At 39.6% G+C, this 25,559-nt stretch overlaps 3 protein-coding genes and 1 pseudogene across 7 annotated transcripts in view; 3 read left to right on the top strand and 1 right to left on the bottom strand.

Annotated features, from left to right (window-relative positions):
• Positions 1–699, top strand: part of LOC115739719 (beta-galactosidase 8-like) — a 6,184-nt gene extending 5,485 nt beyond the window's left edge. For all 3 annotated transcript variants that reach the window (XM_048285719.1, XM_048285720.1, XM_030672945.2), the window contains 2 exons: positions 17–344; positions 460–699. In XM_048285719.1, the coding sequence (XP_048141676.1) occupies positions 17–344; positions 460–567 (436 nt within the window). In that variant the 3' untranslated portion in view covers positions 568–699. The remainder of the gene's footprint in view (positions 1–16; positions 345–459) is intronic.
• The window catches only part of LOC115739662 (equilibrative nucleotide transporter 3-like), a 469,706-nt gene that overhangs the window by 279,519 nt on the left and 164,628 nt on the right, over positions 1–25,559 (top strand). The gene's annotated exons all lie outside the window — the stretch shown is intronic.
• Positions 676–25,559, bottom strand: LOC115739720 (quinone oxidoreductase PIG3-like). 3 transcript variants are annotated; one of them, XM_030672947.2, is made up of 7 exons: positions 25,108–25,554; positions 23,697–23,876; positions 23,180–23,261; positions 22,992–23,099; positions 22,236–22,394; positions 21,836–22,019; positions 676–812 (listed from the first exon to the last, which is right to left on the bottom strand). In XM_030672947.2, the coding sequence occupies exons 1-7, from the start codon at positions 25,357–25,359 to the stop codon at positions 800–802; spliced, it is 978 nt and encodes a 325-aa protein (XP_030528807.2). In that variant the 5' UTR covers positions 25,360–25,554; the 3' UTR covers positions 676–799. The 3 variants fall into 3 exon arrangements, with proteins under 3 accessions (XP_030528807.2, XP_030528808.2, XP_030528806.2); XM_030672948.2 differs by lacking the exons at positions 676–812; positions 21,836–22,019 and adding an exon at positions 816–909 and having other exon boundaries at positions 25,108–25,559; XM_030672946.2 differs by lacking the exon at positions 676–812 and having other exon boundaries at positions 21,650–22,019; positions 25,108–25,552.
• LOC115739724 lies at positions 9,197–9,935 on the top strand (annotated as a pseudogene).

Here is a 25,559-nt window from a genome sequence, read left to right as displayed (position 1 = left end):
GTTGTCTGACACTAAGGTATCACGTCCCGCGCTCTTGGATAAATCCGGGACAGAATCTGCTAGTTCTTCACGAAGAGATCGGAGGAGATCCTTCTAAAGTTTCCGTGCTAACACGCACCGGCCAAGAAATATGCGCAGTGATATCCGAAGCGGATCCTTCTCCCGTCGATTCTTGGAAATCGAATTCAGAGCTCACGTGGAACGGCCCGCAAGTTCGACTCTCTTGTGAAGCGGGATGGCTCATCACTTCGATCAGCTTCGCTAGCTTTGGGAATCCTCAAGGAAGCTGCGGCTCATTTGCTCCAGGAGGTTGTCACTCCGATGTAGTTTCAACTGTAGAGCAGGTAAGTCTTCTTTCTTATTGCTTACTCTTTTATCAGAATAAGCAAATCATCACAAACCGAAGGTCGTAAATTGCGATACAAGTACATAAATTGATTTTCGACGTTTTGTCGACAGGTATGTATCGGTCGGGAGGCATGCTCGATACCTGTAACGACGAATACACTCGGTGACCTGTGCCCGAATGTCTTAAAGAGTTTGGCCGTTGAAGCTCTATGCAGCTAAGGCTAACCCTCCATAAAGTTCATTGCTTGCCTTTGTTTCTAGGCTTTCTTCTATTTTTCCCCCCAAGAGCCTTTGTATCTCTTTGTAAGAGCAAGAACAAGGCAGTTGTTCAGTCTATTCCAGTTGTCTCTGCCATTTGATTGTAAAAGGTAATGTCCATAGTGTGCTCACTCACATAACCAGCGACCCTCTCGCGGGACTTAACAAGACCAGACAATACAAGTCGACAACATCACGCGACAAGCTTGACTTTGCCTTGCTCGATCGCCGGTCAAACTTTCTTCTCTACCTCACTTACAATCGCAGCTTTATTCTCTGTGCTTCTCTTACGCAAGCCCGCCGCTGCATACACAAATATATAAGTTCACAATGACTTTGCGAAATGGATATTCATATTGACGTTATCAGACCTGCTCATTTCATAAGCCTGAAGTGCCCAAGTTCCTTACGGTAATGGTTTCTATGGCACTCACTGTATCAGAAGAATCCTCAACCAATCCAAATATCCAAATGGCAACCGCATCAATCTTAAGAATCAAAACAAAAATGCAATTAACAAATCTTGCACAATGAGGCGTGTTGGGAGCACGCAACAAAAGTCCGATACCTTCGGACGAGGAGACCGCTAAGAGAGAGCCCAAGTTCGAACCCATCAACATATCTAGCTAAACTCACATTCATTGAAAAGCTTAAGCCAATGAGTTATGGGCCAACTTGTATATATTAACTACTCAATACAATATCAATCCTCCGATCTGGGACTTCTTTAACACAACTTACACGTGCATATCAACAAGTCATCTGGCTAGAAGACCTCTCAAATCCACTCGTGTCACTGCTCCATTCTGAGTGCCGGTGACGGAGAGCCTCCCCTCAAAATTCAAGCTGTCGAGGTTTCTCTGGAAGGGGGACGCACCAACGCAGTCCAGAATCACATCCTCACCTACCAAAAAACGAACTTTTGGAAATAAATTCCTTTCACAGACCAACATACTGTCACATGGTTTATCTATAACTGCATGGTTTATGTGAAATCTCACTTACATGTCTCCACAATCAGAATGACTGGATCCGTGTTTAAAGGAAATATTTTGATGTAAGACATGGCTTTGACAAGTTAAAAATCGCCTCATAAAGCTTTGACACAACATCAGTCAATGGGTTGTGATTCAGGGCGAAAAGGATCAACGTAACTAGGACAAAAACAGCAAGAGTACCATAACTTTCCTACGGCGCTCATCGAGTGGCATAATTTTTTTTTTCTCATTTAAGTGCCACAAATTTCGAAAGTCGATCACTTAAAGGCCATCGGTGATTTGCCTAGCCGGAAATTGTGGACGCCAAAAAATCCGACATGCCACCACCGGTGCTAATGTTGACTCTCTTTTTCAATTTTTGTTTGAATTTTTTTATTAATTTTTTATTAATTTTTTTTGTATTTTTCTCTTCCTTTTTTCCTGGCCGGTCAGCGAGGGTAAGCGACCCTCCTGGCACTGAACTAAAAATAAAAATAATAAGAAAAAGTAATAAAACAATAGTAAAAATCCATGTAGTAATTTTGTTTATTTGAAAAAAAATTCCACATTGGAATGAAAAATTAAGTGAAAAATCCACTTAGATCGATTTACCGGAAATGACACTCAAATAATTGATTTCACTATGATGTGGTACTTAAGTGAGCAAAAAAAAAAAAAATTATGTCACTCAAGTGAGCGTCGTACGAAAGTTAGGACACTCTTATTATTCTTGTCCCTTGTTACTATAGCCTCCCTTTCATCAACCAAAGAAACAAGTGTCAGGAATGCGAATCTTTGAAGAGAAAAATCAAAGAAGAAACCAAGTGAATTTTTACATGGAAATCCCTTTTGAAATCAAAAAGGGAAAAAAATCGCGATGTCACACTAGGTAATCTCTTAACTATTGGTATCAATATCACTATCACAGTTACAAGCTTTGAGGTTACAACTGCAAAAGATATGGTTCCAACCTATAGTAGGAGTCTAACACATACATAGTTATGATTAAAATTACACGTATGTCATTAACATTAGTTGAAAAGCTCTATTCTTTGCTTTGACATGAAAATTACATATATGCTAGTAATAGTAAAAGCTCCGAGTTTTAATATTACTTTCCTATATTAGACTCCAGAACTCCATCAATCTCTCACTTGGAAGTAATCTTCAAAACAATAATAGATTTCATAGTATTCACTCGTCTTTGTCACCCAAGCTCCTAGTGCAATGACCCCCTCATCACTAACCATGGAGGCCAAGTGAGTCAATGCATAGCCTCAATTTCTCAATTGTGGCAACTTTTGTAACATATCTGCTGGATTTTCTGCACCAACAATTTTCTTCAATGACAACGTCCCATCATCTATTGCCGACGAAATATGATGATACTTCAACTCAATGCAATCTACCTTTCAATAAAATACCGAATTCTATGCAAGGAAAATAGCAATTTGATTGTCATCTAAAAGAAAATGGCTGTCCTGCTCCTTACCTACCTCCTTTAGAAAAACTTTCGACCAAATCATCTCCTTGCTAGCTTAAGATATATCAACATACTCTACTTTAGTAACTGAAAGACACAAACATTTTCAAAGTCTAGACATCAAATTGATTGCAATAACATAACCCGAGGTGCTCTTCCTGCTATTTAAGTCATTGTTGACACTTAATTTTTAATCGGTTTTTCTTTAAAAAAATCTTTAAAAATTCATAAAAATTCTTAAAATTGAAAAATCAACTTTCAAAGCCTTGGTCAAGCTCAAGGAACAAATTTTGAATAAAAAATAATTTTCGGTATTTTTTACATTTTTTAATATTTTTCGTATATTAGGAAAATATAAAAAATTACAAAAATAGCACATATGGCCAAAAAAATGGAAAAATATCCCTTAATTTTATTTTAAATCCCTTTTCATTTTGGCCTCTTAAAATTGGAAAAATTCAATTCGGGATCATATGTTTCTTCACAAACGTAAACCCAAACTAAGTTTGAAAAATACTTCTTGAGACATTTTATTTTTTTTATTTTTCACTCTTTTTGAGTCATGACGTTTGCCTCTAAGGCCTCGCATGTCATTTTAGTCTATTTGTTTGGGGAATACTTCAATTTTGGCAAAAAGGACCTAATTGCACTAAAATTTTTCAATTTTGTCCCTAATCTAGGGCTTTTGGCAAATTGGTCATTTTAAAGACAAACCCATGCACAGATGAAACCTTCACCCATAGGTTTTTCAGGATTTTAAACACATTGGTGAGGTCATATTGACACAAATTTGTCATTAAGGGCCCTCATTTGACAAATTTTTCATTCGGGTCAAACTTTGAGGGAGGGGATTTTTATCTATTTGAACGAATTAAACCCTGAGCCTTCATTCCTTGATGCTATTCATGTCATATATTCCAATTTTGGGTTTAACTTTGCGAAAAATGAACAATTTAAAGATTAATTGAACCATTCTTTTTAACCGGGTCAACTGGGCCGGTTAAACCCGACCCAGTCAACCCGTTAACCCGGGTTATGAACAGAACCAAGTCTGGTTCTTTCCCCATTCTTCGCACGCGCAGCTTGCAGGGAAAGAAGAAAGGGCAAATCAAGGTTCCGTTCGTGCACAATCGGGGCTCAAAACGAGAAACTCGAACTGCCCATTTGACCCCGATTCCAGCGAGCCGTTCGGCACGTGATGGCACGTGCGAGACCTTCCCGGCGACAGAAGCGCGAAGGCGAGAACTGAAAATCGGGGGAACAACAATCTGTTGAGGAGCAAGCGAGGAGTAATCCGGACTCCAAAATTGCAAAAAACGATACTCGGTATCTTGGCAGGAAGGTTTCGTTTTCTCCTCCTGGAATCCGGTCTGTTGAGTCCAGATTACTCCTAGTGCGTCTCTGATCATGCTTATATGCCTCGTTTGTGCGATCCTTGCATGAAAGCTATCGAGTTAACCCCAAAGCCGAAAACCTATCTCAAGCTAGTGTGTGCGTTACGCGCGAAACCGTGGCTTCGCGACCATCAGGTAAGTCTTCTCACACTCCTTAGATGATGCTTGATGATTCGTATGGCTTGTTTTGCATTAGAAACGGCTAAGGCGAAGCTTCGCTGGGGACTAGCTTCAGCCGGAGCTGGTTAGGCTAGTTTTAGGCCTATTTTTACCGTAAAATAGACATATGTTGATTAGGTGATGATGAGGAATCAGTTGATGTGAAAATCGTGGAGTTTTGGTGAAGTTTCAACGTCGGAACAAAGGTTCTGGCGTGAATCGCCGGCGTCGGTCGTTTTCTCCAGCAAAAAAGTTGATTGGTCAACCCTCGTTGACCAATCAACAATGACGGAGCGCCATGTGGCTTGCCACGTGCGCGTCCACGTCGGCCCGAAGGTTTTATCTGTTTTCAAAATAAATAATAAAAAATAAATCCCGATCGACCACCATGATTTTGCCACATGGCCCGATCGGCAATTTTCAAAATAAAAAATGATTTTTAGAATTAATGAATTAAAAATTCTTTTTATATCAGACGGTCGAGATTCGCCACGTGTCTCAATATTAGGCGTCCGATCAAAATTCAAATTTTTGGTGGGAAAATAAAAATCTGCTTTAGACAACCCCAAAACTACATCGTTTTGAGCGCGAGTCCAAAACTACACCGTTTTTGGGGGGAGCTTTTCAAAATCCAAAAACTACATCGTTTTGTCTTGGCCGCTTTGGACCCGTGTGGTCTGGGCCGAGCACCCGCAAGGCGTGGTCCGGGTCAACCCAACCCGGTCTGGATAACATATTTTAAATAAAATATTTCAAAAAATGATTTTAAAAATCCAAAAAAACATTGGAAAAATCATAGAAGATCAGAAAAAATTGGAAAAAATTCCAAAAATTCGAAAAAATCCCAAAAATTAGAAAATGAGTTATTTTGACTAATCAATCCTATTTTTGGCGATTTTTCCCCCACTTTATTCTGAAAATGACGATTTTGCCCCTTAAGGTTAAATTGTCTAAAAAATTCCTGAAAATTCCAGAAAATCCCAAAAATTAGGAAATGAGCTATTTTGACTAGCTAATCCTATTTTTGGTTATTTTTCCTTTCGATTATTTTTGAAATGATGATTTTTCCCCTCTTGGGCAAATTGCTCTTAAAATTCAGAAAAATTCCAAAAAATATCAGAAATTAGAAAATTGGTCATTTCGACTGGCCAATTCTATTTCTAAAGCTTTTGATTGTGAATCTTTTCAAAATGACATTTTTTCCCCTGAAGGGAAAATTGTCTCCAAATTCTTCCGAGTTTTTTTTTTCAAAATGATGATTTTGCCCCTCATGAGCAAATCAACCCCAATCATTCCCAAACTCCTTCCGAATTCCGAATATCCTTTCTCTAAGCCATTAGGACTTTAAGAGGGATGCCATGTAATAATTTCATGCATTTTATCTGCACATTTGGATCATTAATTTGCGCACTTTCTTTACTGATTGTGTTTGATAGGTTAGATATTTCCATTTGCATAAACTCCTAGATTTTAGGACTCTCCTCATCCCAAATTATCTACATCTACTCCTAGTTAGAAAAATCATTCAATTTAAGTATCGAAAGGGCGTCAATAACGACATTGGCGTAACTAAGTCCCCGTTTCCGTTTCTCCGGTTCCGTATGAGTCGAGCGACTCCTCCCACCGCTCGGCGAGGTTTCCAATTTACCTTCTCCAAAGATTGGTGGTGACTTCGAAGCGTGTACATTATGCACATGTCACCCGACCACGCATGCTAAGGTCGAAACCGTCTGTAAATCCCGCCGTCACACGAGGCGAGAACTTGGGAGAGTCCAAGCCGATCTATGGATCGTCATGGATCCATAGATAATCAGCGATCGCCTCTAAACCCGTTCTTCGAGGGTCGTGACAGTCACTGCCAAGATTTGCATCAACAGAGCTTTGTACAGTTACACTATTTTTCATAATACATAATGACGCACATGAAGTGCCTCTTATGTATGTTAACAGCCACTTTACAGTATCCCAGTACTTGATTCCTAGATTAGCCATTTGCTTCTTAATAACTCCCACTACGTGAGCTGTGTTGTCTGGCATACACCCTAACGTACATCTAACTACAACAGTTGGTGTTTAAGGCACTTTAACAAAAAAATAATGGTCCAGGAAAGACTCAATTTATAATTTAACATCAAGTTGAAACGGCTTCTGGGAAAAATATGAGGGAATTATGCTTGCAATGAAAATGGTTCTCACCTTTTCCTGTAAAGAATGATTTTTCTTTGCAGCCATCCCATTTTGTTTTGGACCATAAGGAGAGGAAAAATTGTGTTGAAATGTACACATATAATTCGGAACGCTCTCCCTTTTTTCGGTGCACAATTAAATTTAATTGTGACCCCTTCATTATCATAGAAGCTTGTTGGGAACCTCACCTTCTCGAGGCCATCTCATATTAGCAATCACTCCCTGCTCTTGTCAGAATGAGTCGTTGCAAGCCCACCAACTTCCATGTAGTTCATTCTCGAATCACATACCGGAGGAGGCCCCGCTTTGATACTATAATGTGACATTCTTGTATCAACTCGCTCGAGAGATTGTCCGCTTTGGCTCGTCCATATCGAGCTTTCAGGTTTTGTCCCTTGGCGTACATATATGTATTGTGCCAAGAGTGTACCCATCTTGACTGTACCCTTATCTAAGCTCTCTTGGGTTCCTTTACAAAATAAGTTTCCATTATTTATTGGTTGTTGCTTGATTAATCTTGAATGGCTTTCTGCTGATGAAAAGTATATTACCAGAAAAAGACTAGGGTTTTGGTTTACAGATGTTCCATTTATGAGAAACTCTAATTTGGCTTTCCTACAACTACTTTAATATTCTACTTTATGGATGTTGTACTTCGAAGAGAGAGAATTAATTTCATGTGTGGACGTCGCTCTTGTTTGAAAGTTAAAAAGTTTGAGCCTCTCTAAGCACATTTCATCAATTCCAATTTCCCATTTATGTATTTTTATTCCGGTGAAAATTTCGATTTCTCATACTTTAACCTCGTAAGCGTTTAAGTTTCCTACTTTTCAATCACTTTTGCAATCGCACAACCGGCTTTTCTCCAAAAAATAAAATAAAATAAAATCCATGATATGTATTACATTAGAGTCAAGCTCCTATCGAGGAGTGAAAGCTAGGATCTGTTAGTTTGCCTTCGGATTGCGGTGTGACCACCTAGTGTAATCCTACTAATTCCCAGATTTGATATTAAGTTTAAATGGCTCTCTCTGAATATCATCTAAAATCCAATTTGACCCGACCCACCTCTCGTTTGTCGCCTCTATGAGTCATGTTCGACTTGCCGATAGAAGCCAAAATGTCTGTTTATTGGCATTAATTAGGTGGTGGCAGTTGCTTTCGTATAATCTCAACTTGAATTGAGAGGGAAACGCAAAGCTAAAATATTGCTTCTAATATGTAAATGAAAAGATGGTTAAAAGAGATAAGTAACTTTCTGCATCCCAAATAAAATCACTCGCGATCGTGAGAAAGGCCGTTGGATATTACTTATGCTTCTTTGAATCACGCATTTAATCCAACACACTGGGTTCCATTCCTTAACTACTGCATGTAGTTTTATACTAGAAAAGACAACAGTCTTTTTATTAGTATGGTCCACTGGAATCAAGTCCAACGCATTTAAACATGAATTTTGGTGACGTGAGGCACATGACGTCATCAAAACATCCATGAAGGAAGGCGCAATTTTTGGTGAATAAGAAAAAGAAAGCTTCAACTACCGGAAGGAGATGTCGGTTGCGTTTGGGAAGTGCTTTCCCAAGGAGCTTTCGGCGTCCAAAGCTACTTGGGCCAAAGATCAGGTGTTTGGGAAATATTTTTGAAAAGCCATTAGCCTAAAGTCAACCTTTTGAAGGCTGAAAGCTCAAGGCACCCTCAAGGCTGCTTTGAGCTTTCCAGCATTCTCGGCATGCTCTACCGAGAATGAGTAATTTTTTTTTATTTTGCCTTTATTGTCCTCACAAATTTTTTATAATTCCAAGTTAGCCCTTTAGAAACCATGACCTCCCATTTCTTTTTCTATCATCAGCTCCGCCTCCCTCTCCTCCCAGGTCTCTCTCGCCTCTCTTTCCTCTTCTCGCTCGCACGGCCGCCGCAACCGTCATCATCGGACCTCTCTCAATCTTTGACCTCAGCCCGTGCCCGCACAACCCAGCCGCCACCCCTTGCTAGCCGATTGGCCTGCGAAACCTGGGTGAGTCTCGTTCCCCCTTTGTATGTGTACTTGTTAGATCGCCAGTAGCGGTGTCCCGCCTGGGGCGATCAGAACTGCCGGTGTGCACGAGAGACATGACGGTGGCAGGGCAGATTTTCTACATAACCGCGATCCCCATCCATATCCCGTTCTGTTTCGACCACTAATAGAATGGGCCAACTGCGAGCGAGCGAGCGAGCTTCCTCCACTTCACTTGCACTTTCCTATGCGCTAAAGTCACTCACCCTTTTTGCGTCCCCCTCTCTCTGTGAATCGCAATCTGTCCATCTGGGTTGCTTCAAATTGTGAGAAGCTTCACGCCCGTTGCCGGTTTTCTTGGCATGTACTTCCCAAGCAAAGTTGAGCTTCAGCCATGGGTTGCACGAATGCAATGGCGAGACCAGCAACATTCCCTCCTGACTCGCGATCGCCAACTCAAAGAACTTGCTTTCGTGGCCTCGACCTCTTCCCTCCTCAAACTCGGCGCTTCCCGCTTCCATCGGCTCAGTGGGAAGATTAATAGCGCTAGAAATGCCTCGGCTCTTCCTGTTATCAGAGCCGAGAGCAGCACCACAGGTTCGTGGGGAAAATGGGTTTCGATTATTTGGTCGTTGTGATATTCCAAGATTGGTCTGGGCTTCTTGTTGGTTTGATGGTTCATGTGTTCTTTCTTTGTTCATTCAGAGTATTTTCCAGATGCCAAATTCTACAAAAATAGAAGCGATTCTAAGGTAGGCTTCTCGATTCTCCTTCTTATTGACAAAATTGGGCTGTGATTGCATTCTTGCATGCTGTAAATGAACGTGCTTTCCGCTATACTTGAACAAAAAACCCAATTGAAAGAAGTTTAGTTGGTTTTTTTCCTTCTTTTCGATGGGTGAATTCAGAATGACACAGGCCATGGCGTATCCCTCGAGTTTCCTCGGTAAGTTCTTGGAGCAAATTTCCCACATTTTTCCTCTTTCTTTGAATTTCAAAAATTGCACTTGTGGCATTATGATAGAAGACGAGGAGCATATTTGGCCTCCTTGGATCAGTATTTGAGTACTGCTTCGTTGCTAGCTCAGTATATTGTGATTGCATGCCTTTGGGTTGAAGCTTGGTCTGTGTGAGATGCTATTGATAATTTTGATTTGCAATTCTTTTCATGCACTGCATGATTTGAACCGTCTGAACCCTTTCAACCGGTTGGGACAATCGTCATTTGATGGTCATTGCTTGACTTTTGAGTGCTTTGAAACATCATTGCCTACTAATGAAAAGGCTGTATAAATTGTGAGAACTCTTCAGGAAGAAAATATGACTTTGTATTAAGAACTCGTGAAAGGGTGAAGATTTCTCGATAGTTTGGTTAATAGATAAGTTCTGGAAATGTATTATCCAGTTGCATTACACATGATATATTCAATTAAGGTGTGTGGAGGAGCAAAGACTTGTTGAAGTGGGTCGAAAGATGATAATGTTGGTTGTTTGTCCTTGAAGTGAGGAGCTTTAATTTTGCCGACTCCAAATGGTTGCGTCTAATCGAATTTTCTGAAGATAAGTTCCCAGCTAAGGTCAAGATGGAAATTGTGGTGAGCAAGGAGCAGGTATCATATTACTAGCCATTAAGCTGCTCTTTGACTGAACTTTCATGGACGTGTATATTTTGCATTGTTACTCAGTGTGCTGAAACAACTTTGGTTTCTGGTGTTGTGATCTCATCAGTTCCATAATTTACTCTTCCTTAGGTTGAAGCAATAATTGACAAAATAATTGAGGAGGCAAGAACAGGGGAGATTGGCGATGGCAAAATTTTCTGTAGGCCTTCCCATTCATTTATCTAGCATGCATACATTGTCTTGCGGTGATCCCTTGATGCTTTGGCTAATCTTATCATTCTTGTATTCTTCTTTGGTGGCTACCCATATGACATATCAGCGCTATCTGCAAAGTTAAGAGAACATGGAATCAGAGTAATTAGATACAACCAGCATTTCGATACATGGGGAATGTCTATTATAATCACAGGAAAGTCAAGATAGCTTGTGTTCTTGTTTCAAGAGCTTGCATCTTATTGAGCGTGTCACTGTTTTAAGTTGGAAAGATTAAACTATCTTGGAATGTCTTGGCTTTTTTTTTTGTTGTCAAATGACTTGTGAATGTCTTGCTCTCTTACTAGATCCCCTTGTTTGCACTAGGATGGTACCGACAGTTTTATCTTTTCAATACTAGAGGATGTCAAGTTCATCAAAGGAAAAGGCATGTTGGACTGCCAAAGATGTGGGTCTCTGGTCTTGATAGCTTCCACGAATTAGTCGCCGTTTGTCTTCGCTGATCGTGGGTTCTTGCGATAGAGAGACAGAGAGATGGAGGAAGGTTTCTTTGAAGATGTGAAAATTTTGATCTTTTTTCTATAGACATAGTTGTGTCCTCTGGTGTCTGGGGGAAAGTCATTTGTTAATATGTTGGGAGTTAATTTCATCTGTCAATGAATGTAATCTTAATGGAGCCATGCTTTTTTTTTTATCAAGTTCTTGTTTCTGTTCCTAAACTTCTTTTGCATGGAAAAGAGTTTTGAGTGTGAGGAGGCAAATCCGATGGCAAGAAATTACACTTTACCATGGGTATTCTTTTTCTTTTTCTTTTTTTGCCAAAAGTGTGGATATTCAGTTGACCATAATTTATGGATTGAATTAATAGTTAAGGAAGTTTGTAATATGAAACTTATTTCTATCCTCGTGATTCATGTGATCATATTCATTATAATGATCTTTTGATATCATTGCATGCAAATAGTTGTATTTTGACTTTTGTAACTTATAAATTTGTTAATATGTGCCTTTTAAGTTACTCTCAACGTGAAAACATAAAAGTTGCCACCCCCGCCTGTGGTGGCTGCGTTGGCTTCGGGCTCTCTTCCCCTCACGAAGGGAAAGGGTTCGAAACCCAGCGCAGTCATTAGGGATCTTAAGCGTGGCGTCGGGGTGGTGGGTCCTCCGCTAGCGTCACCCTAGGGTTTACTCCCCGGCTGTCGGCCGTGCGGGGGTTCCCTGAGTTACCAAAAAAAAAAACATAAAAGTTGCCGTCATTATTTTTTTCCTAATTTTAAAAGAATTGAAGTTGAAAAAATTAAATTCACATGCCAAAGGACTTTCTAAATATAAATTTATCAAACAACATTTTTCCTAAAGCTACATCTCAATGCACTTTTCAATTTCAGTTTACCAAATAGTATTTGCATTTCACCAAGTCTCTTTAGCCCAAAGACATTTGCATTTTCCCAAAGGCATTCCCCAAAAGTCTTTCCAAACGCAGCCGTCATGGCATTATTCCTACGCGTGCATTGCGTGATTTGAAATGTCACGGACGAAATTTGTCGGAATCAATAGACTTTTCCGAAGAACCAGACATGTCAGTCATCAAACTTTAAAGAACACGGACAAAACTTGTCGGAATCGATGGACTTTTGTTAAGATCCGTGAAAATTATGGCCAACCTGGTCTAGGATACGTGGCAGCCAGACCTCAATTCTGATGAAGACAGCGAAGGAATCTGCCGTCGGAGATCACGAGGCCACCACTTTAATGAATCGGACAAACAACTGTGAATTATGAAAGTCTGTAGTGTCCGGTGAAAAACTACATAAAATAAGACAAAAACTCAACAGAAAAGTCTTCCGCTAAAAATATCTAGATGATTAATAACTATTTAAGATTGTTATACATTAGCCTTATTAGTAAGCGTTGAAGTACAAAAAAGTTTAGAAAGTAGGACTCTACTAGGAAATTATTCACTTGCTAAGTTTATAACAACGCGTTGAACTCGACAATAGAAAAAAATAAATTAAACTTCTTATGTGAAAATAACATCACCTTATCGAAGAAGTTTCATATGCTTTATGAGATAATTATTTCGCAATTACATTAAAAATTATCAAACATAGATTAAAGATATCGAGAAATCATTAATTTACCACTTATCTTTCATGAAATTACGAAAATGAGACGTTTAAATAGAGAATACATCTTTTTGTCATAGTACAACGAAATGATGAATTGGTTTACTTTTGACTTTAGTAAAAGTTATTGAGATTGTAATTATAGAAGGCATTTCAAATGAAAAAAAAAAATCTTTGAAAAACACTGATTTTTTTTTTAGTTACTAAAAATAATATATTGGTAACTTAATCATTGTAAATAAATTGTATTTCAGCTCGAAGCTCGGCTGAATTTCTAGTGCTCATGACAAGCAGTGTGGACAAAAACGTGTTCTTTAATTGAAGAAGAATAGACCCTAAATAGAAAGCAAATAATCTTCAAATGCAAGTTGAAATACAATAACCCGGCTAGACAAACTTTCTCACATCATCCAAAACATGGACAGGTGTGGGGTGGTCAAACTGTCAATATCCTTTTGCAAAGATGTATTAAGACACTATAGACCATAGTATAACAAAAGGGAATAAAATTGCAATTTTTTCAATTAAGATTATATTACCTAATATCATAAATATTCGGGCTATTCAAATATCTTCAGACAATTTTTCTTTCCGCCCACACATCCAAAACTTTTTTCTGAACACGCATATGCTTGTGCTCATAAACCTCTCTAAATTTCGACCAAAAAAGAAAAAAAAATCTCTATATGATTATACAAACCCAATTAATTTTGAAGGAAAGCCCACATATTATACTAAGTACATCACAATAGTAGAATACTAAGTAGAGGATATCTTTTTATTGGTAAATTAAATCTGTAGCACATCATAATCCTCGAATTTAGATCTGAGCTATTTGTTATCTTCGGAAAGTTAAATCCTTCTTACTTTGACAAAGATTTGCGTTCATTTTTTTAAGTGGACCGACTCCACAATCATATATTCTCAACTTATACTTTCAAGATATCTCATTAATTATGTTCATTTTCATACACAACACGTTTTCTCTATCGCTAGTAATAAATGAAGTTCATACTAGTAAGTAATGAGTCCTCTAGGTTTAGAAGTACTTGATGAGGATCCTTATTAAAGATATGTTTAAGCAACGATTACATGTAAAGCTAAGAAGTCATTGCGTTATGTAAAACCTACAAAGCTTCTATGGTTTCTTAATAAGTGTCCTCTAGCGCTCATCAATAAAATTCTAAGAATTAAAAGAAGAAATAAGGTTTTACAAAACTTTTTAAAAACTAAGAAATCTTTTGAGATCTACATCAACGTGACTCACAAGTAGGGATGTATATCTCTTTCAAATAGGCAAATGTGGCTTAAAATCATAGCTGTCGACTGTCATATGGTAGATGCTATAAATTCATCAAGCTGTAGAGAATACGGATAGAACTTGTCAGAATGGAAAGACTTTTCTCCAGAAGACCTCAATTCTGGACCGCCCAGCAATCAGTGAAGGAATCCGCTTTCGGAGATCACGAGGCCACTCTTTTATTCGGAATTACACGATGAACTTGCCAATAATAAAAGAAAATACGTTTGAATTTCGTGCACCAAAAGAATATTATCATATTGAAGAAGTCTCGTATGCTTTATGAGATAATTAATTTAAAAAAAAAGCCTTTTTTGTCATAGTACAACAAAATGATAATTTTTAGCTTTTCCAAGTGAGTGGTACTACATTTTTTTATTAATTTATAAACTCATATTTTGAAAGCGATATGAATAAGATATATTACAATTTATGAAATGACAAGTAATTCTTTAAAAAAAGTGAATCTACGCTTCAAAATTTGATTCTATTTTTCCGATACATCATTTTTCCTTATTCATCCATGGAAGGACGGTCGTGTGATTGTTCCTGAGCCTGTAGTGTTGGGGATGTGACATTTTAGACACGTATGGTATCCTCTAGATGAGCACCAACATGCTTAGCCAGGCAGCATTCTACTATATGACGTGTATCACCGGGAAAAATCAGCGGACATGTCCCCATCCTTTGAGCGGTTAGAGCTCGCATTCACATGAGAAAAAGAAAACATTGTTCCAACCATATAGAGAAGACAAAGGACTAATAATTGTACATTGAATTAATATTAAAAAAAAATCTCACGTGGGTACATCTATAATGAATTTATCCCAAAACTAATTTTTTAATTATCAAAAATCTCAAATTGATATACTTGTGATAAATTTATTACTCGTATTTCGTTGTCCCTAATTAATGCGCTGTCCATGAATTTGACCCCGACTGTCCAAGTATGTTGCCTATGTCCTAGGTGCGCGTTACGATTCTAGATTCAACAAATTTACTAGGATAAAAAGAACCCAAACTCGGGAACCTCACATTGGAGGCTTTTTTTTTTTTGGTCCAAACCTCACATTGGAGAATGACTGTAATAGAAACTGTAAAATATGGTTTTGACCAAGTCAAAGAGAAAAGCAAAAAGGAAAAAAAAATTCAAATGAAAATAAAAAGAAAGGGATTGGAAAGTCAAAGAAGAAAAAAGGGGACTCTTATTATAAAAGAAAGAAGGGGGCAATAATGGGGAGAGAGAAAACATTCGGGCAGTGGAGAAGTAGAAGAAGAAAAAAGGGGACCATGTACACGACCCGGACGCCTCATCAAGACGATTCAACTTCAATTTGCAAGGCTCAGTAAGCACTCGCGCCCCTTGTTCTTCTGATCTGAGTAGATTTGGGATTAGGGTACAAATTTGAAGTTATGTCAAGTTTGAGATATGAAGTCCGCTTTTTCAGTTATTGAGCTTTGGGATTTCATTATGATGGTGGATTATGGCGATAGAGAGCTATCGGGTTTGATGGGAGTTGTTTTGGAGCGATGATTTGGGTGGAGCGAGAATTTAAGGGCTTCGCATGTGAGTTTTGCATTGCAGACAACTTGAATAATTGCCTTGGTTGTGCGATTTGTTCGTGCGTAAGAGTCGTTTTGTTAGCGCTTAAGCGTATTTTAGTCTATTTGCAGTTGTTATAGTATTTTGCTTAGTTTTGATGTCGATTCTCGTTTAATTGTTAGGATTACGAGATCGATGGTTTGTTTAGCTACGTGTTGTTGGTTTTAGGCATTTTTAGGTGAGTGATGCTATCTCTTCTTCAAATTTATAAACTCATATTTTGAAGGCAAAATGAATTTGATGCATTATGAGTAACGAAATGACATTTTTTTATTGCATAAAAATATGGATCGAGCATTTACTACTCTTCAGTCATTTGAGGGTGTTTTGAGAAACGTGTTTAAGAGGTTGTGACAGTTAATAAATATCTATTGCATTACAAATTAGTTTATGAAAGGTTATGGGTATTTATTTGCGAAATAATCGGTAAATTGAGTTGTGTTTGTGGAATGATTGTGTGCTTCGATTTGTGAAACCGATTGATGATATATGTATGTATATTTTGGTTTAGCTTTGAAAATTTTGGAGGATGCTATTATTGTGAGTTTGTGGTGCTCAAGATTGTTGTGAACCCATTTGAGGAGTTTATGGGCATGCGCATACTAGTTTAGGATATTCTTGTGGGTCGAGCCACTGGCATTATAGGTGAAGACCTTGCCAATGGAGGAATCTTGATTGCCTTTTGTCACGAGGTGTTACACATGATTATGGTTGGATTCTTGAGTACGAGATTGGTCAATGGATAGACCATTGACATATATTTTGACGAGATTATGAGATTGAACAATGGATAGATATTGACATATGTTTTGACGAGATTACGAGTTTGGCCAATGGACTGGACTATTAGCATGTCATAGAATAGACCATTGACGTGTGATATGATAGAGATTAATCAATAGACTCGACCATTGATATTTGAATTGTGATAGTGATTTAAATGAGTATTTTTGAGCTATATGAACTTTGTTGAAATTGAACATTCCATACTTGATTGATATATATGTTATATCTTGGGTTTGGTTCATGAATTTTTGGTATCCGCATAGTGGGAGATCGATCTATTTACAAGAGATACGCACCACTCACTGTATTGTAGGTGCTCACCCCTTCCTTTCCCAATGTTTTCAGGTTCCTTCGTTACCGGCTTATAGAGTGAGAGCGTTATCGACGGGAACATTTGGTAGTTGATATTTGGGTGATTTGAAGTTGCATCTTTCGCATGGAAGGATGACCGTGTCATCCTTTTTTTTCATTTGCTAGGAATCGGGGTGTGACAAAAACAAGAAGAGGAGAGAGGAGGGGGGAAGCACCAGAAAACCTCTTCAAAATTAGGGAAGAAGAAGACCTGTGTACCTTTTATGGAGATATCCGCAGACGACCATGCATCGGTCACTATTGAGAGCCTCAACCTTGAAAATCTCGGGAAGGACAGGAGAAAGACGCTCGAGGACTGGAGGAAGGAGCACAGGTTGCGGGAATTACTCCGAGAATCACCTCGGCCATCCTCCGAGTGCTGCATCTTCCGTGTGCCGGAGAAGCTGCAGCAGAGTTACAAAGAGGCCTACACGCCCCGCGTCATTGCGATCGGACCTTATCACCGAGGCAATCAAAGCCTCAAGCCGATGGAAAGTCACAAGCTGCTCTACTTATCCAGCTTCATGCCACGCAGCCCGAAGCGCTTCCATCACTACATAGAGAAGATCAAGTCCTGGATGAGTCGCATCAAGAGTTGCTACGATGAGCACATCCGCCTCAGCAATGACGAGTTCGCCGAGATGATGGTCCTCGACGGCATCTTCATGGTCCAGCTCTTCCTGATATACCGGAACCGTGAGCGGAGGCCAGACGGCGATCGGATCTTCGATAAGCCATGGATCCTCAACAATGTTCGCCGCGACATGCTGCTGCTGGAGAACCAGATGCCCTTCTTCGTCATCCAAGGGCTGTTCGAGATGATGTACGAATCGCACCCGGAACGGCTGCTCGAGCTCGCGGACAGGTGGAGATGTCAAACATGTGGGTCGGATTGGGTCAAATGGTCCGATCCACATTGATCCATTTAATCTGTTTTGATCCATTTTCATATAATACAAATCTAACAATTTATGCTCGACTCAACCCATATCTAACCCTATCCATATTACTAAAATAGTTTCATATTTAATCTAATTTAGAAAAATTTATAAATAATTATATTACTAAAATATTTGTGGATAATTTATATAATTAAAAAATAAAGATAAAAAAATTAACTCACTTAGTTCCGTTTGTTTGGCGGAAAAGGACTTCTAGGAAAACTTTTTTGGGATTTTTCCGCGTTTGATTAGCAAAAAATAAGTTAGTCTAGAAAAATATTTTTTTTATTTAAAAAAAAAACCATTTAAAAGTGGGGAAAATATTTCGGTCTTCTAGGGAAAAAATGTTCTCATATTTCCTTCCTCTTCTCTTTCACACTTCCTTTCTTTATAATTATTTATTTACTTTCTTTTTTATTTATTTTTTTCTCTTTTTCTTTGTTTAACTTTTTCTTTTCTCTTTCTTTTTTTTTTTTTCCTTCTTCCTGCTTCCTCCACCCACCGCTCCTTCCTCCTTCCTCTGCTGACCGCGAACCTCAGCGACGGCCGACCGCCTGGTGATCGGCCATGATTTTCGCAAGAAGGAAGAAGGAGACTGCAGCTGCCATTTGTTTATCCCTGTGGGAGTATGACAGTCCAATAGAGGAAGAGGGTGAAAACTAAGAAGAGGCTCAAGACATGAGCGTTGGGGCGACGTTGCATGCGTGGTGGAGAAACGAGATAGGGAAGTGGGCGCGGGCACAAAGGCTGACTGCACCACGTAGGAGGTCTAGCATACTTGTGACATTTGGTGGGAGCCGAGCTGATCTGGCGAGCGAGCACGAGGTCGCCAGGATTGGCCAAGCCGAGCGCTCTCCTGCGGCCGATCGCCGGCTTACGCTACTGTGGCTGGCGACCGGCAAAATACAGAAGAAAAAAATTAAAAAATAAAAAGAGAAAGAATACAAATATAAATAAGAAAAGATTAAAATATTTTAAAAAATAAAAATAAAAAAAGGAAAATAAAATATTATTAAAAGGAGTCAATGGAGGAAAATCAAATCCAATTTTCCATACATAATGACACAAAATATTTCTGCGTCTTTTTTATATTTTAACCAAACAATGGATAACATTGTCCTTTTCTTGAAAAATAACTTACTGGATAACATTTTTCGAAAGCCTTGTATTTTTCGCGAAACAAACGAAACCTTAAGATAGTTTGCTAATCCATTTATGGCCTATTTAAAATCCATTTAAGACCCATTAAATTGTTAAATGTGACCCACTTAAGTTTGTTGAGTAATTCATTTATGACCCACACTCTTTTACCTGAGTTATGATATGGATTCTTGACCCATTTTGTCATCTTTACGTACAGGTTCTTCTTGCCGGTGATCATGATAGGGGTGCCGAAGCCTGTGCCGGTGATTGATTCGGAGGTGAAGCACATCCTCGACGCGATCAGGTTCCAGTACTTGAGGATGAGGACGGGGCCAGGTGAGATGCACAAGGAGATCAAGTTCATTCCGAATGCGACGGACCTGGTGGGGGCCGGAGTCAAGCTGAGAAAAAGTGAAAGTTGACCTTTGTCACTTTGAATATCTATTTCATTCCGTTTTCCTTATCTTATGTTAACAATGCTCGCAGGTGAAAGCAAGTGCTTGTTCCACATCAAGTTCCAGAACGGAGTCCTCGAAATCCCGCCACTCAATCTTTACCGCATTACGGAATCCCATTTCCGGAACATTATCGCCTTGGAGCAATGTTATCACGAGGACGACAGTTGTCTGATCGACTACTTGGTCTTCATCGATCAACTGGTCAATGTCCCGGCCGACGCAAAGTTGCTAATTGACGAGGGAATCATCGAGAACTGGCTCGGCGGTGAACACGCTGCCTCGGACCTAATCAACAGATACTGCAAGGACATTTCCCTTTGGACGAGGAATACCTACTTCGGCAGCCTCAGGCAAGATCTCATCAAGCATTACAAATGGCCTCTTAACGAGTGGAAGGCAACTTTCAAGCGCAACTACTGCAGTAGCCCGTGGGCGGTCCTCTCCCTCACCGTTGCGGCGGTGTTGCTTGCACTGACAATTGTCCAGACCGTGTGCTCTATCCAATCCATGGAATAATTTCGCTTTCCGGATGGTAAACTGCCACTGTTATGCTCATGAGTTCTGATTGAATTACGTTGATCTATCACAATCAGCGGAACATCCATTTGTGATATGACAGTCTGGGGTGCAGAACAATTAGCTTTTCCCTATCCTACATATTTCGCGAAGAAATGTTGCCACGAATGACCGCAGCTTGTATGCCCTTATCAGCATTTAGATATTAATGAACTTGAGGTGTGTTGAGAAGGAATTGCTAAATATTGACAAAGCCTTTGTTAAAACAAGTCTCGGGACAATTAGTTATTAGAAACCTGTAATTCTTCGTCGGCAAGTTAGGTGACCGGTGGTTCCGGCATACACGGTCCCGAGAGCGCCAAGCTGAGAGGATCTTATCTTTCACATGCCATTCCTAGTACCCTTGGGAAGCAAAGGATGCTTTATTGCGATCTAGTCAATAAGTTGAACATCAACCGCACCAATATGCATTATGCATAAGACTCTATCCTCGCCCTAATATTCTATCTAGCAGTAGATATTTGCAAGTTTTCGGTGAATTCTTTACAAAGTGGAGGAATAAGGTTTTTTCACACATGAGCATCAGCGGTTCCAGTGTGGGTAGGTTTCAAATTTAGAATCTGAAATTTATCCTGTCGGGACCGGTTTATAGTTTTTTGGAATTTGACATCTACCATGTAGACCCTACAACCGATCATATCGGTCCAATTCGGTTCTAAAGTCTACCAAGGAACCGACCAATTCCCTTTTTTGTCATTTCATTTTTTTATTCCTCGAAAGTATATCTCTATTTATCATCAAGACAAATAGTAGTTACAGCAAAACAGTAGTGACGAGAAAAAAAAAGAAGCGAGAAGTATGGTATAGGAAAAATACAAGATGCAAGGTAAAACTAAAAAGAGAGAATTAGAGTTTCTCGGTCCAATTCTCTAGTACGATCCAATTCAGTCCGATTCGGCACTAGGGATTTGGGAATTGGACCGGTAATAGCTGGCTCCAAAATTTTGGAACTCGATAATAGACCAGAGCTGATCGCGTAGGACCAGTCCTGTTCGATTCTAGGGTCTACTGTGGACTTATGCTCCTACAGTCACTTGTGATGTCAATCCACACAACAGCAAAAGAACAATACCCTAAGGAGGGGGAATATTATTAAATAATCCTAAACATTTTAATTTGTTCCAATCTAATCCTATATCTTTAAGTGAAATTCCAACATAATCCTTTCCATCAATTTTTACCTAAAATTTATAAACTGGCGGTCCGATTATTACTAACCATCCCACATGGCATGGTCAATGTTGAGAAAATAACAAGGAAACTATATGATCTTGCTAGTCAAGTCGAATGTGAAAAGGAAATTATTGGAGAAACCAACGTGGAACGGAGAGAGAAACACGAGATTTGCATTGCTCAATTAAAGTATCGACGGGAATTTTACGAGGGGAGCTGGACAGCAAGTCACTACAGGTCCCAAGAATTCAGAGTTTACAATCACCTAATCACTCAGTATTTTCCAATAAAAATAAAAATCACTCGGTGTTTTTGAGCCTCCAATTACATTCAAAACAAATCAACAATTATCATCTCACAATCTCTCAAAAAAGCACTCAAAAGAAAACTTAGAAAACAAAGTCTTGACACTCTTTGTTTGCTCTAGTTTATGTCCACTTACCTGCCGTGCTCGCTTGTCCTAAAGTTTTGGCCGTTGAAGCTCTATGCAGCCAACGCTTGTAGTTCATAAAGAGTAATTTCCTTTACTAGGCTTGTTTCTAGGCTTTCTTCTGCTTTTTCCTCCAAAGGGCTTTCATATCTCTTAGTAAAAGAACAAGGCAGTTATTTAGTTTATTTCAGTTCTCTGCCAATTTGATTGTAACAGGAACTGTGCATTGTTCTCCTTCACATGACTAGCGACACTCTCACGCAATTTAACAAGACAGAGACAATACAAGTCCCCAACTTTATGTGACAAGTACAATCTTCCCGACATGCTTGCTGCTTTCCATGAGCCGGTGGCCCTCCGCCGCTTCGGCTAGAGGAAGATACTTGTAAACCACGGGCTTCACTTTGCCTTGCTCGATCACCGGCCAAACTTCCTTCTCTACCTCACTTACAATCGCAGCTTTATTCTCTGTGCTTCTGTTACGCAAGCCCGCCGCTGCAAACAAAAATACATAAGTTTACAATGACTTCGCAAAAAGAATATTGCCGATATCACCGTTCGACCTGCTCAATTCATAAGCCTGAAGTGCCCAAGTTCCTTACGGTAATGGTTTCTATGGCATTAACCGTATCAGAAGAATCCTCAACCAATCCACATATCCAATTGGCAACCATATAAATCTTAAGAACCAACAAAATGCATTTAGCGAACCTTGCACAGTGAGCCGTCTGGCCAGAAGACCTCTCAGATCCACTTGCGTCACTGCTCCACTCTGAAAGCCAATGATGAATAGCCTGCCGTCAAAATTCAAGCTATCGAGGTTTCTCTGAAAGTAGGGCGCACCAACGCAGTCCAGAATCACATCGACGCCTGCCAAAACAAACTTTTGGAAATAAATTCCTTTCACAGACCAACATATGTCACATGGTTCATCTATAACTTTGTGGTTTATGTGAAATCTCACTTATATGTCTCAACAATCAGAATGACTGGATCCATGTTTAAAAGAACGATTTCTATGTCAAGACATGGCTTTGCCAAGTTAAAATCACCTAATAAAGCTTTAACACAACATCAGTCAACAGCTTGTGATTCAGTGCGAAAAGAATTAACTTAACTATACATATACAGAACTTCCCCTTTAATCAACCAAAGTAACAAGGTGCAGATAACACCGTAAAAAGGCTAGTCCTTACCCAAAAAATAAAAAAACGTAAAAAGGCTAGTTATTGCCTCTGTAACAGAGTAAGAACAAGAAAGCCGACGCGAATAATGAGTTGCGGGAAATGCAGGAAGTTAGTACAGTAAGATTACATAAAAAAAAAGGCTTAGCAATTGTTCCCTCTTATGTGTGAAACAATATGCAAATTCATCTTTCATATGAATAAAGAACACTTAGCTCCCAATCAAGTGATTATGCGTGATGACTCTGATCGATATCAAGAACAAAAAATATGCATGATGCACCTTTTCCTGCAGTTTCTTCTTTCACTCGTGCAACAAAGTCCTCTGTCTTGTAGTTGATGCAAACGTCAGCACCCAGATCCTTGCAAGCAGCTAACTTTTCTTCACTCCCTGTGAATCGAAGATCAGCACATAAGTTATAGTGTTTGAAAGTGCCAAGTCTGTGGAAGCCACAATTAGTTCATAAATACCTGCTGTTACAAATACCCTAGCACCATAATATTTTGCCATCTGAATAGCAAATGTGCCGATTCCACTAGAGCCACCATGTATCTGCAATTTTCATTAGTATGCTAATGAATGAAAACAATGGTAGAAGTAATTGGGAATAATTTAATAGCCAAATGAAGCTAAGCAAATGGAGAAGCCACTTTCCATCCCACGGGAAATTTGCTTGTTCTCATTAAAAAAATTCTACCTGTACTTATGATTCTAGGCTAGCCTTCCCAGGCATTACTATCAGATGTCCTTCGGACCTGAAGTGAAGTGCTGCCGAAGTTTTGCTCATAACAATGTATGTCTATATTGATGCATCCTAGAAAATTGTTAAGAGAAAAGAGAGCAACTGAAAAAGTGAAAAAGCTCGGGTACAAAAGCTAATTGCTTCCCAAGGCTAAGCAGTAAATGTGAGACACCATTATCTTCACTAAACATTAGTAATCACATGACTACATAAGACATCCACACTCATAGCCTCAGAGCCATTACCAAGAATGTTTCCCCTGCAGTGAGGTGACTCATCATGAAGACAGTGGACCAAACAGTGCAAGCCACTTCTGGGAAACTCGCAGCATCCTTGAGCGAAATTCCTGCAGGAACAGGAAGAACTTGCCCTGCTGGAACCGCTATTTTCTCCGCATAACCTCCTCCAGCAAGCAGAGCACAAACCTGACATCATCAAATTATCACATTGCCACTTTTGTGTAATTGTGTCAATATTGCCTTAAACATCTCAAAAGCCGGCAGTCCTCAAATAACTAAAAGAAGTTAAAGTCATCACGCTTCAAGCTTATAAAAGTTCCCATAGAAATTGCCTCAAAGAAAATTGATTTCCTCAGTAACCGGACATCCATGAATGTCCACCCAGAATATGGATATATCCACCCAGAATATGGAAAATCCATATTCTTGGATATTAAGAAGATTCACTAAATTCTAGGATTCAAACGTATACAAATACGGTTCCCAGCTGCAGTTTCTTCGTGATATTGAAATTAGCATCCCTCAATCATAGGGTGTTGCACTTTGACCCCAATCTCAAAAGCTTATTGTTTTCCAGTAGAATGTATAAATGATCTCCTCAACACCAGAAAATTAAGTGCGTATCTGCTACCAAAAAGCTGCTTAAGTGAAAAATTCAACCAGGAAAATTCGGTTCATATAACACATCTAGTTAGTTGGGAATGCCTGAAACAGTACTTTGTGCATAATTTTCTATATAGGTGGCTCCTATCTGAAGCCGTTTCGTGTGGGGGCAGAACGGTCTTGGTACCTTCTTGATGAAATTTTCTTCACCATTAAGAGGAACTGGAAATTCTTTTAGCGCGAACAAATATGAGGTAATGTGTTGAAGATCATCATACAATTGGTTCGCCATCAAATTGGTTGTCCATAGGCCATCCAGTCTCAAACCATTTGACTACCTTAAACCATGCAGACTGTCACAGAGGACTAGTCTGTCAGCATATTTACTGTATTTCTCTTACAAGAGTCATACTTTCTCATATGAATGGCTTATGTCCGAACTGCAAGGAAACATTACAATGAATTTCTACTTTAAACCCAAGTGCACATCCAAAAGCAATTATATACTGCAAAATTCACTAGGATACACTACTGAAAAACCAAAGATAAGGACGAGTAATTGCTACTCCGCATGATTAAAGAACTAACAGCAGCTTTCCACAATTACTTCATCCTCAAACTGTGGAAATTCAACCCTTTCAATCTAAGGGGGAAAAAAAAAGGGTGATTGTATTCACAAACAAGTCCCGGAGAGAGCTACACAACAACGCCCAAATCACATAATTCAACCCTTAGAAAAAGAAGTACCAAGAAATCCAACTTTTTCGCCCACAAACTCAGCTAATAAAGCGAAAAAAGTAGAGGCAAAAATCACCTGATCCCCAACTTTCCAGCGAGACACGCCCTTCCCAACAGCTTCGATCGTTCCGGAGCATTCGAGACCCGGGTACTCGCTCGCGCCCTTCGGGGGCGGGTACATGCCCTTCCTCTGAAGCGTGTCGGCCCTGTTCAGCGCGGTGGCCGCGATCTTGATCAGGACGTGGTCGTCCTCGAGCTTCGGGTCCTCGACTTCTTGCAACCGGAGCACTTCCGGGTCCCCCGGGGTTGTGATCACGACGGCCTTCATCGTCGGGTTTCGCTGAGATGGCCGCCGTTCGCGTCCCTAATGGGTGGTGCGAGAGAGTGAAGAGCAAAAGTGTTGAGCTCAGCGACGAGTGCGTGGAAACAGACAAAAGGGTCTTCGCTTCCACTGCGGATAGCAACGCTACGTGTAAGGAAGGAAGAAGCAGATGGGAAGAGTTTTCATGCTGGTGGTTCTCAAATTGG

Source organism: Rhodamnia argentea, chromosome 9 (assembly GCF_020921035.1).
Source record: "Rhodamnia argentea isolate NSW1041297 chromosome 9, ASM2092103v1, whole genome shotgun sequence".
NCBI lineage: Eukaryota > Viridiplantae > Streptophyta > Magnoliopsida > Myrtales > Myrtaceae > Rhodamnia > Rhodamnia argentea.
Note: the sequence above shows the minus strand (reverse complement) of the source record. Positions and strands in the feature narration are given on the sequence as shown.

What these genes read in the sequence shown, in the direction of transcription:
- LOC115739720 (XM_030672947.2), bottom strand. Translation starts at nt 25,359, where the DNA reads ATGAAGGCCGTCGTGATCACAACCCCGGGGGACCCGGAAGTGCTCCGG. An exon ending in TAGGGTATTTGTAACAGCAG is followed by an intron (nt 23,100 to 23,179) that starts GTATTTATGAAC and finishes TTCGATTCACAG; the next exon opens with GGAGTGAAGAAAAGTTAGCT. An exon ending in CAGACGGCTCACTGTGCAAG is followed by an intron (nt 22,020 to 22,235) that starts GTTCGCTAAATG and finishes TTTTGTTTGCAG; the next exon opens with CGGCGGGCTTGCGTAACAGA.